Consider the following 12,818-nt stretch of genomic DNA (forward strand, 5'->3'; position numbering starts at 1 on the left):
ATCCTGAGCGGAAATTTCCGCATCATGTGCACAGCACATCAGGATTACCATTGCTGTAGCTGGCAGACCTATTAACAAGCGATTTCGCAGCATTTCAGCGGTGGGAAAACCGCCGCAAAAACACATCAAAAGCGCTTTGTGTGCACATAGCCTAAAGGTTAACTTACCCTTTTTTGTAATACTTTTAAGTTATCTTTACAGGAGCCAAATATGTAGCATTCTGTGTTTCTGGACTGATATAAACAAGTTTTGTCTCACTTTTCATCCCATAGAAAACAACCAGACTACACTGCACAAACACTAATCATACGTCTATTGTCTTATGTTCTTAGGTAACACAACTGATATTAAAGAAACACTCCCATTAAAATTTGTATCCTCATAATATATTACCATCATCATATTATATAGCCCTGTGTACTTAAAATTGCTCATTTTGTCTTTCTACCCAGTTAATTCTTCTCTTTTTCATTAGATCGATGACATCACGTGATTAAAAACGTACTAGCTGAATCCATCTAAGCTTTAGGCTGTGTGCCTACGATGCATTTTTAATGCACTTCTGCAGCGATTTTGCAGCTGCGGAAATGCATTAAAAATGCATGGTAGAAGGGCAGCAATGTTCCCCAATGATAATCCGCATGTGCTGTGCACATGCTGCGAAAATTTCCTCTGCGGATTATCATTGCGGAAAAAAACGCAGCACTACCAATTATTTTGTGGAAGTGCTGCGTTTTCGCCGCCATTGACTTGCATTAGAATGCGCCAATTCCGCAAGACTGCATCTGTACTTGCGTAATTAGCGCATTCTAATGTGCGGATGGTACCCGGGTGTAGAGGAGAGGAGAGTCTCATCCACACCCAGGTACCATTAAAAAATCTGTAAAAAAAGAATAAAATAAAAAATAAATGTATACTTACCTTCTGGCATCCTGCGGTGCGCTCCTCCTTGCTTCCCGGCACTTCGTGGTGGATTGAAGTACCTGCGCTGACGTCAGAGTCTTGTGACGGGTCACGCGACGCTGACGTCGGCAGGTCTTTCAATCCACCGTTGCCGGCAAGGGAGAACGGAGTGAGCAGAACACCGGGGGCCATCGGAGGGTAAGTAGACATTTATTTTTTTATTTTTAACCACTCTCTCGGGTCACACTATATAAATCCATGCCGTTTGCATGGACTTATATAGTGTGACCTAGTTGTCACAAGCACTTTCCAAGTGATGCTAATCGCTTGGAAAGCGCTTGTCAATCCGCATGCGGAAATGCCAGTGAATAACGCTTCATTTCTGCATGTCCCTGGCAGGAAAACGCATGTACAATCCGCATGCGTTTTTTTCTGCCAGGGAGATGCGAAACAGTCAGGAAAAAATCCTGAGCATTTCTGCATCGTGGGCACATAGCCTGGCGGGGAAGGAGCGGAGCAGCTGGGTCAGGAGTTGAAGAGCAGGATGACTCATTCAGGGGAATGAGACTTCTTATGTAGATGTGGATCACAGCGGTGGTGAAATTGTGAGAAGGTGGTGATTGCTACGTATTCTAATACTGCACTATATACACAATCAACATTCCAAAGCATCTAAAATCTAAAAGATTTTCTAGGGAGTGCCTGTTAAAAAAAGCTTAGCTTGTGTCACAACAATTTCCTATAGCAAGCAAACCTTGTTTTATCTCTATTGTAGCAGTCAATGAAATTGAATTGTACAAGGATAGCTTTGCAAAGAGAAGATTCTGTATGATATACTGTACCAAGAAGGAAGAAACATTCTTTCATGCTTTAAGGGTTTATTCACACTACTATATTATGGCTCCAAACAATACTGTATGTCTCCCTACAACCCAAGTGTATACAACTTTTTTTTCAATTAGCTCATGGAGACACTGCAGAAGTTGCAGTCACTTTAAGTAGTACAAAGTGTAATGGATGAAGTCTCTGGTGCACAGCTTGACAGTCATTCTCACACTCACTGGCCTGATACACTGGACCAGCAGAACAAAATAACTATATATGACATGCAGAAGTAGTACTGTTGCTTCAAAAGCATCCAGCAACTAGAGGGGTTAACACAGTCACAGGAGACAGGGAGTGTTTTAGCAGAGCCCCAGGGGGATTGTGGGGAACTTGTTATTGTAGTCTGGCTGAAGCCCAAGAGAAAGGTGGTGTGTTTTCTGGATCTGACAGAAGGCAACTGAACAGGATTCAGATCAGGAGAGAAACTAAACACAGGTCAGATAAACTCCCTGAACTAACAGTGCAGAGTATTGTAGGGCAGGAAGATAAGGACTGGAAGGAATTGTGTCACAGGGATCATCTCCCTCATCAAACCTTCCCCCCCTCCATCGCCATGCAAGATAAAGAATGCTGTGTACTATTGTGTCCTTGTGAAGGAAAAGCCTGTGATTGTCTATGCATAGAAGAGTGCTGCTAAGAGATCTAATCTATGCTGAATTATGCTATTGAAGAGACTGTAATACTGTGCCTTGTGAAGAAACTACTGTATTGTTACTGGAGCCAGTTGCTAAAGAAACTCAGACTGTACTGTAATGAAGGTTGTTGCTGTAATATCCCTGAATTGCACAGGCCATGCTTCAGATTAAATTCCACTGTTAAACTGTTGAAAAAGACTCTTGTCAGATGTGTCTGGTCAGCAATTGAATCTATCGTGTGAGAGAAGCTGCAGCCTATGGTCGCCCTGAGTACGGTTCCCCCAGGATTCCAAAGAATTAATGAAACCCATCTCGCCCTATCTGAACCTAGCGGCGTGCGTGTAACATATAGAACATTTGCCAAAAATATACCTCTGTTGATTTTTGATTGTCAGGTTGTACCACAAGATGGCTGACGGTTCTTGCCTGAACTTGCATGCTATGGATCTGAGGAAACCTTCTTCCTAGCACAGTATAACCCATATCATCTTATTTTAACATGATTGAACCAGCCTTTTGCATTATATTGCCCTAGTACCTCCAGAGGTGATTGTAACTCCTAGGTCATTAGGAGGTTCCAGATCCCGGCTGACCATCTGCACTGCGTGCGTTGTAGCATATACTGCATATGGACTTGCAATTAAGAGACAGGTTACTACAGGAAGAGGATTACTACAGACACTGATTCCCCGTCAGTAACTAGCCTGGTGGGGTCGCCTGTACACATAATCCGCTCATTTTCCACTCATAGCGCACATTCTCTTAGCCTAAGTCTCTCAGTAACTTTTCACTAGGCCTCACGGAAACCATTTCTAATACAATGTTAAACTGTTGCTTCTGGTTTATCTCTCACGCTCACCTGTCTCTGCAGCTCTTCCTTTATCTCTGAGTGACCCCTTTGGGGACTGTAATCTCCAGGATGAATTTTTATTTCTTGTTTCCATACTCCTCACATGGTAGCCATATTGACTCCTCTCCCCATCAGTCTCTAGTCTCTCTCACAGCCCCCAGCCTACTCATCAGTGGATGACTAAGCTCAAGTCTCACAATGTGTCCTACTGTCTCACATGTGCTTGTGCACACACTGACCAAACATGCCAAGCACACACAGTCATGTGGAGTCATCTCATCCCCACCTATCTATACTTCAGTGAAACATTACTGCCATCGAGCCAGAAATAGGCCCAACAATGAACATCTTGGCTAACACCTCCTTCTGTTGTAGGGAGGAATCACATAATGGCTTTCCTGTTTCATTAACTATCCCAAGAATGGTAACACATTGAGACAACGATTCGCCAATTTCTGTTTTACACCAGAGAGTACCCAGACTCTTTGGGTACAATGGCTAAAACATTTAAGCAGTGTGCAATGACACAATATTATATGGTAATCATGTTAAGGGAGAATCCACTTGCAGCTCACACACCTTACAACCTGCCATATCAGGCTTAGCAGTTGCTCTTAGGAGGTCAATATAAACCTCATCCCCGTAAACACCAGTCACTTTATTATACATACTTTCATTGAATGCAAAATTGTGAATGATATTATCGCATCTTTCATAAGTTTTGTTAGTTATATAAGGTTTTTGTGTTAGCTGATACAGCGTAATGTGTATAAACATTCTCATTGCATTTACTTATCACAGCATTGGCAAGCATGTTGGGCTGATGTCAGATAACACCAGCAGATTTACCTGTAATGGGAAATTGATCCATAATTTCCTCAACACCAGCACATTTACTGAATACACTGTAGTGGAGGAAATATCTGTGGTCAAGATACATGACGATGCACCCCTGGACAAAGTATGCTTGATGGGATGTGGCTTCTCCACAGGATATGGATCTGCGGTTAATTTGGCTAAGGTAAGTGATGCAGCTAATTAAAATTTTTAGAAAGTGAAGAATAAACAAGTGAAATTCAGGTAACCTTTAACTATCTAATCCTTTATATTTGCTGTATTATCTGTTTCTTACAGTATTATATTTCCATTGCCTCATATTATACACTCATCACTTTCAGTTCCTGCAATAGCGATAAAGCTCTCTGCCTTGACACAACTAGTGTTGAGTGAATTTGTTCGGCATTTCAAATTCGGGTTAGTGTTCAGGGTTCCGGCTTGTTCGAGTCAAAAAATCGGATTTGTCACGCAGATGTTATCTGCGTGACAGTGTGGCAAATCAGGGATGTTCATGGGCGGCGCCGATTTTTTGGCGCGAACAAGTTGGAACCCCGAACATGAACCCGAATTCGAAATGCCGAACAAATTCACTCAACACTAGTCACAACGTTTGAACATTTCCTCGCCCTCACACCGTTTTGAATATATAAAGCATTATTGGCTAAAAAAAAACTGAATGTTTGAAACTATTTTAACATATAATACAAAATCCAATAATCAATTTATATAAACATATTTTCTTTTCCAGGTCGAGCCCGGCACCACATGTGCTGTATTTGGTTTGGGGGGCATTGGCCTCTCAGTGGTTATAGGATGTAAAGTAGCCGGTGCTTCTAGAATCATTGCGATTGATGTAAACAGCAAAAAATTTGAAAAAGCCAAAGAGCTTGGAGCCACTGAATTTCTAAACCCTAAGGACTTTGGAAATCCGATTCATGAGGTGATACAGAAGATGACTAATGGTGGAGTCCATTATTCTTTTGAATGCATTGGAAACACGGATATCATGGTAAATAAATCAAATTATAAAATATTTTACATTGACAATATTAACTGTGCATTTTCCAGGAGTATACGCATGTATAATAAAGCAATTGCAGCCATCTCTTCAAAGTCACTTGCAGATGAAAGGAAATAATTAGAAAGTGACTGTGATTTCTGAAGCAAGAGTCACAGTTTTCTAATTTGGTGCAAATTGGTGGTTTTTGCTCTTCTTTGTGTTAATAGAAATGTGAAGCATTATTATCTATATAATGCCTCCTAGAATGGACAATAAACAAATTAACAAATATGTTAAAGGGGTGCTCCGAAGTCCAAAGTAATTTTCCTTCTCAATCTCTTCTATAATCTAAACTATTTTCTAATATACTTGAATTAAAAATTGCCTATTCTTCCCTAACTACACTATCTAACTGCTTTTTTTTCACTTAGTTTTTGATGACTCTTCGTTTCAGAATCCCAGTGCATGCTGGGATACTCAAAAGAAGCGTCATCAGGGGGCAAAGACTGTGGTCACTGCCACAGCCCCTGTCCCCTCCCTGAAACAAAGCCTCATCAGTGATGCTCATTTCAGGGGCTGGATTTCGGACCAACCCTTTAGTATTAGAGATGAGATAGGATCTTTTGAAAATTGAATTTGCTAGCTTTGCTGAATTTTCCTCAAAAAAAATGATTTGTGGTGAATTTAAAATACTGCCAAGCCTCTAAATGCCCCCAAAGATGGTGAGGGCCCTTGCGATGGTGTTGCGAGGACATCGATCGGAAGGAAGAGGGAGCCTCTTCCCTCTCATAGCCTTCTAAATGTTTGATATCCATTGCGTCATTTTTGGGATTAAACAGCCGGGGGTGGTGCAGGCACTGCTCCTGGCTGTGAGAGTCGGGGCTCGGCTATCATATAAACTGAGCTCCCGGTGGCAATCGCACTGGCACAGCTCCTGTGCCACGCACAATTGCCATGACGTACCTATACGTTATCGGTCGGAAACCCGTATCCGACTGTGATGTATAGGTATGTCAAATGTTGTTAAGGGGTTAAATTTCTTGGTATATTGGTTTGTTCACATTACCGTATTTTCAGTCAGAGTGCTGTCTGTGAAAAAACAGATTGCAGTCGGACCAATGTTGTTTAATGGGACAGTGCAGATGAGCAATTTTTTTCACTGACCAAATTTTTGTGTGAAAAAAAAATCCCAGAATGCACTAGTTTCTCACATAATTCGAACGAGATTCACCCATTCAAGTCTTTGGGTGCATAAAAAAAATCCAATGTCATTCGGAGCCACAGTAAAGCATCCAATTTTTATGGATATATTGCAATTCCATAACATAGGAAACTGTAAATGGTCCTGTAAATGATTAGTAGCTGCTGTAAAAGAAAACAGATTGCACAAGGATCACAAGGGATTAAAAATGGTCCCACTTTTATGGATTAAACTCTGAACGATTTTTTTTATTCGCTCATGTGATCCTACCTAAGAATGTGTACCATAAAAAGGTATACTTTATAAAAAGTACCCCTACAACGCAGCTCTGACAAAAGAAATTACAGTTTCTCTCAAAACTGTCTATATAAAAAAATAGTTTTGACTCTAAAATAATGCCTAATTAAATAAAAGCTTGCTTTGCATCCAATGCCTAATTAGAGTCCAATAAAAACACATTGCTTGAGAGAATAATGGAAGATTGGCATTCCCACAAATAGAAGAAAGAAAAATGGTATGGAAATGATTTGTTCCCAGCTGTGTTTACTTTCCATGCAAATAAAGGAAACTAAGCTCCACCAAAACAATGATAGCAAGGATGCCGACTCTTATTATCATCATGAATTGTAAATACCAGGGTCATTTCGGGACATCGTTATTTTTGTAGGGTTCATACTGCTTGCCATGGATAACCATAAGCAAGATAAAGGATTTTGCTCTGTGTCCAAGACTTTCATATCCTGTAGTAGGAACCTACAGCAGTGTCCAAAATATTTTAGGCTCTTGAGCTGAATATAATAATATCCTACCTTTAAATGTTTATTCCATGATTTCAATGGGATTCCATTTTGATATTTTGCTTTTTTTTGGTGTATACAGTATGTGGTAACAAAGTTCTGTCAGCAATTCCGAAATATCAGTTTTAGTAAACGCTTGAATTCCCCATGAAAAACAGTAGTTTTTTGTAAAGATCTGAGTGCCTGTTAACCAGTTGCTCTGTAACTCCTCTTAGAAGTTTATAAATAAAGTGACCGGTTACAATTTCTTTGTCACAGGGGAGTGTCAATGCATAACCTAATACTATTAGCACTAACTCGACAGTATAAGGCCTGTTTTACATGTCCGGAGATATCCGTGTCCGTGTGGCATCCGTGTGCGGCACGTGTGCTACATTTGGATCACACGGACGGGCGCCTGGTAATCAGTGTACAGTTAGTGCTGTTCCCAGGTGTTGGTACTGAATGCTGCCCTCATTATGGTTCCCTGCCGGCGCTGTGATTAGCACCAGCAGGGACCATGATGAGGGTAATAGTAGTGTACTCTCAGTGTCCCCACCTGTAAAATTAAGAATAAAATAATAAAATCCATATACTCACCTCTCCTAGGTGTCCCCCGGTGTCATCCATGCGACCGCTGCTGCCGAGCAGCCGGGGAGAATGAGCTGGAGCTGCGCTCAGTGAGTGACAGGACAACGCTCCTGAGCTGCAGCTCCGGAGTGGCTCTTTCTCCCCGGCTTCTCTGCAGCAACGGTTGCATGGATGACAGCGGGGGACACATAGGAGAGGTGAGTATAAGGATTTTATTATTTTATTCTTAATTTTACTGGTGGGGACGTTGAGAGTACACTACTACTACCCTCATCATGTTCCCTGCTGGTGCTGATCACAGCTCTGGCAGAGAACCATGATGAGGGCAGCGTTCAGCACCGGTGCCTGGTGACAGCGCGATTCCCAGGCGCCAGTACGTGTCACAGGGATGACACAAGGATATCATCCGTGTGGGACGTTTAACGGACCGTTGTGTCCACAAAAAAATGGACTTGTCTCCGTGTGGAGCACACGGACACCCGGTCTGCAAAGATACACTGAGGTGTACACAGACCCATTCATTTCAATGGGTCTGCGTGTGTCAGTGTCTCCAGTACATGTGAAAACTGTCACCTCTCGTACCGGAGATACTGACGTGTGAAAGAGCCCTAGTCACACAATCATAAATTCTCTCGTCCAAGAGAATCAGGTCAATTATATAAATCACACTCTGATCAGAGTGTGATCAAGAGTGATGCGATTCTCTCGAATGAGGAAAAGATTGTGAAAAAAAATTCTCCAACTGCTCCATTCTGTGAGTCCATGAAAATCAGTCTGCATTCAGATGTCATCCGACTGCAGTCTGATAGTTTCAATGCACTCATTGACTTGCGTGGTGAATATTGGATCAAACTTGGGCCTGCAACGTGAGCAAGACCGAGGAGAAGATTGGACATGTGCACAGCCCCATAGAATAACATAGGGTCGAGTGTTATCCATCAAACCCTCCTAATTGGTGACAGACAGTTTTCAATTCATTTTAAATGTTCGAGAGCCATAACAAAGGGGCAGCACAACACTATGACCCAGATTCATTTAGTTCATTTTTGCTGCCAGTCACTCTGATTTATAGATGATGGTCGATTTGTAAATAATTCTAATTGTAGTACCTAGCACCAACTAGACAAAACTCCTTATATTTTGTGTTATCCACACAGGTTTCGGCAATACTTTCCAGTCATTTGAGTTGTGGCACGGCTGTTATAGTTGGAGTAGCACCTTCTGTATCAACACTCTCATTTTCACCAAGGTTGTTTCTCACTGGACGAACTCTGAAAGGAGGTTTATTCGGAGGTGTGTAACAACTCCAAAAAAGTGAAGATCCACAATATTTTTTTACTGTAGAAGTTCACTAATACACAAAAAAATATATATATATGCATTTTTTGGTTTATATGCACATATATATATACAGTGCTGGCCAAAAGTATTGGCACCCCTGCAATTCTGTCAGATAATACTCATTTTCTTCCTGAAAATGATTGCAATCACAAATTCTTTGGTATTATTATCTTCATTTAATTTGCTTGCAAGGAAAAAACACAAAAGAGAATGAAGCAAAAATCAAATCATTGATCATTTCACACAAAACTCCAAAAAAGGGCCGGACAAAAGTATTGGCACCCTCAGCCTAATACTTGGTTGCACAACCTTTAGCCAAAATAACTGCGAACAACCGCTTCCGGTAACCATCAATGAGTTTCTTACAATGCTCTGCTGGAATTGTAGACCATTCTTCTTTGGCAAACTGCTCCAGGTCCCTGATATTTGAAGGGTGCCTTCTCCAAACTGCCATTTTGAGATCTCTCCACAGGTGTTCTATGGGATTCAGGTCTGGACTCATTGCTGGCCACCTTAGAAGTCTCCAGTGCTTTCTCTAAAACCATTTTATAGTGCTTTTGGAAGTGTGTTTTGGGTCATTGTCCTGCTGGAAGACCCATGACCTCTGAGGGAGACCCAGCTTTCTCACACTGGGCCCTACATTATGCTGCAAAATTTGTTGGTAGTCTTCAGACTTCATAATGCCATGCACACGGTCAAGCAGTCCAGTGCCAGAGGCAGCAAAGCAACCCCAAAACATCAGGGAACCTCCGCCATGTTTGACTGTAGGGACCGTGTTCTTTTCTTTGAATGCCTCTTTTTTTTTCCTGTACACTCTATGTTGATGCTTTTTCCCAAAAAGCTCTACTTTTGTCTCATCTGACCAGAGAACATTCCTCCAAAACGTTTTAGGCTTTCTCAGGTAAGTTTTGGCAAACTCCAGCCTGGCTTTTTTATGTCTCGGGGTAAGAAGTAGGGTCTTCCTGGGTATCCTACCATACAGTCCCTTTTCATTCAGATGCCGACGGATAGTAAGGGTTGACACTGTTGTACCCTCGGACTGCAGGGCAGCTTGAACTTGTTTGGATGTTAGTCGAGGTTCTTTATCCACCATCCGCACAATCTTGCGTTGAAATCTCTCGTCAATTTTTCTTTTCCGTCCACATCTAGGGAGGTTAGCCACAGTGCCATGGGCTTTAAACTTCTTGATGACACTGCGCACGGAAGACACAGGAACATTCAGGTCTTTGGAGATGGACTTGTAGCCTTGAGATTGCTCATGCTTCCTCACAGTTTGGTTTCTCAAGTCCTCAGACAGTTCTTTGGTCTTCTTTCTTTTCTCCATGCTCAATGTGGTACACACAAGGACACAGGACAGAGGTTGAGTCAACTTTAATCCATGTTAACTGGCTGCAAGTGTGATTTAGTTATTGCCAACACCTGTTAGGTGCCACAGGTAAGTTACAGGTGCTGTTAATTACACGAATTAGAGAAGCATCACATGATTTTTCAAAGGGTGCCAATACTTTTGTCCACCCACTTTTTTAGGTTTTGTGTGGAATTATATCCAATTTGGCTTTAGGACAATTCTTTTTGTGTTTTTTTTATTGAAGACAAATTAAATGAAGAGAATAATACCAAACAATTTTTGATTGCAATCATTTTCAGGAAGAAACTAAGTATTATCTGACAGAATTGCAGGGGTGCCAAAACTTTTGGCCAGCACTGTACATATATACATATATATATATATATATATATATATATATATATATATATACAGTATAGACCAAAAGTTTGGACACACCTCATTTAAAGATTTTTCTGTATTTTCGTGACCATGAAAATTGTACATTCACACTGAAGGCATCAAAACTATGAATTAACACATGTCGAATTATATACTTAACAAAAAATTGTGAAACAACTGAAAATATGTCTTATATTCTAGGTTCTTAAAAGTAGCAACCTTTTGCTTTGATGACTGCTTTACACACTCTTGGCATTCTCTTGATGAGCTTCAAGAGGTAGTCACCTGAAATGGTTTTCACTTCACAGGTGTGCCCTGTCAGGTTTAATAAGTGGGATTTCTTGTCTTATAAATGGGGTTGGGACCATCAGTTGTGTTGTGCAGAAGTCTGGTAGATAAACAGCTGATAGTCCTACAGAATGGACTGTTAGAATTTGTATTATGGCAAGAAAAAAGCAGCTAAGTAAAGAAAAACGAGTGGCCATTATTACTTTAAGAAATGAAGGTCAGTCAGTCCGAAAAATTGGGTAAACTTTGAAAGTGTCCCCAAGTGCAGTTGCAAAAACCATCAAGCGCTACAAAGAAACTGGCTCCCATGAGGACTGCCCCAGGAAAGGAAGACCAAGAGTCACCTCTGCTTCTGAGGATAAGTTTATCCGAGTCACCAGCCTCAGAAATCACAGGTTAACAGCAGCTCAGATTAGAGACCAGGTAATGCCACACAGAGTTCTAGCAGCAGACACATCTCTTCAACAACTGTTAAGAGGCGACTTTGTGCAGCTGGCCTTCATGGTAAAATAGCTGCTAGGAAACCACTGCTAAGGACAGGCAACAAGCAGAAGAGACTTGTTTGGGCTAAAGAACACAAGGAATGGACATTAGACCAGTGGAAACCTGTGCTTTGGTCTGATGAGTCCAAATTTGAGATCTTTGGTTCCAACCACCGTGTCTTTGTGCGACGCAGAAAAGGTGAACGGATGGACTCTACATGCCTGGTTCCCAGCGTGAAGCATGGAGGAGAAGGTGTGATGCCGTGGGGGTGCTTTGCTGGTGACATTGTTGAGGATTATTTCAAAATTGAAGGCATACTGAGCCAGCATGGCTACCACAGCATCTTGCAGTGGCATGCTATTCCATCCAGTTTGCGTTTAGTTGGACCATCATTTATTTTTCAACAGGACAGTGACCCCAAACACACCTCCAGGCTGTGTAAGAGCTATTTGACCAAGAGGGAGAGTGATGGGGTGCTACGCCAGATGACCTGGCCTCCATAGTAACCAGACCTGAAGCCAATCGAGATGGTTTGGGGTGAGCTGGACCGCAGAGTGAAGACAAAAGGGCCAACAAGTGCTAAGCATCTCTGGGAACTCCTTCAAGATTGTTGGAAGACCATTTCCGGTGACTACCTCTTGAAGCTCATCAAGAGAATGCCAAGAGTGTGCAAAGCAGTCATCAAAGCAAAAGGTGGCTACTTTGAAGAACCTAAAATATAAGACATATTTTCAGTTGTTTCACATTTTTTGTTAAGTATATAATTCCACATGTGTTAATTCATAGTTTTGATGCCTTCAGTGTAAATGTTAAATTTTCATTTTCATGAAAATACAGAAAAATCTTTAAATGAGAAGGTGTGTCCAAACTTTTGGTCTGTACTGTGTATACATATATATACATATATATATATATATATATATATATACCTAATGCTAATTATTTTTCTCAATCTTGTTTTTTAGGCTTTAGAGGCAAGGAAAGTGTACCACAACTAGTATCAGATCTGATTTCTGAGAAGTTCAAAGTGGATGATTTGTTATCTCACAAATTGCCATTTAATGAAATAAATAAAGGTTTTGACATGCTGCGCAAGGGTGAAAGGTATGTTTCAAACTTTCTTCTGATAAAACGAACACAGAATTGTATATGACTTGTCCTTCACATCATTTCTGATCTGTTGTTGATGAAACACAATGTAAATACACCAAAAAGGAACGTTTTTGTCTTATTAGGTCAAAGTAAATGAATAAACAACTTTATTATGGAATAGACATAGTTAACGTATTTCACCAAATG

The 12,818-nt window shown here is 41.1% G+C and overlaps 1 protein-coding gene across 3 annotated transcripts in view; it reads left to right on the forward strand.

The window, feature by feature from the left end:
• The window catches only part of LOC141153740 (alcohol dehydrogenase 1-like), a 225,746-nt gene that overhangs the window by 104,685 nt on the left and 108,243 nt on the right, over positions 1-12,818 (forward strand). For all 3 annotated transcript variants that reach the window (XM_073638847.1, XM_073638856.1, XM_073638839.1), the window contains exons 5-8: positions 4,075-4,294; positions 4,859-5,119; positions 8,836-8,971; positions 12,485-12,623. In XM_073638847.1, coding sequence (XP_073494948.1) covers positions 4,075-4,294; positions 4,859-5,119; positions 8,836-8,971; positions 12,485-12,623 — 756 coding nt within the window. The remainder of the gene's footprint in view (positions 1-4,074; positions 4,295-4,858; positions 5,120-8,835; positions 8,972-12,484; positions 12,624-12,818) is intronic.

Source organism: Phyllobates terribilis, unplaced genomic scaffold (assembly GCF_046119375.1).
Source record: "Phyllobates terribilis strain yellow unplaced genomic scaffold, ASM4611937v1 Scaffold_1__5_contigs__length_1240528914, whole genome shotgun sequence".
Taxonomy (NCBI): Eukaryota; Metazoa; Chordata; class Amphibia; order Anura; family Dendrobatidae; genus Phyllobates; species Phyllobates terribilis.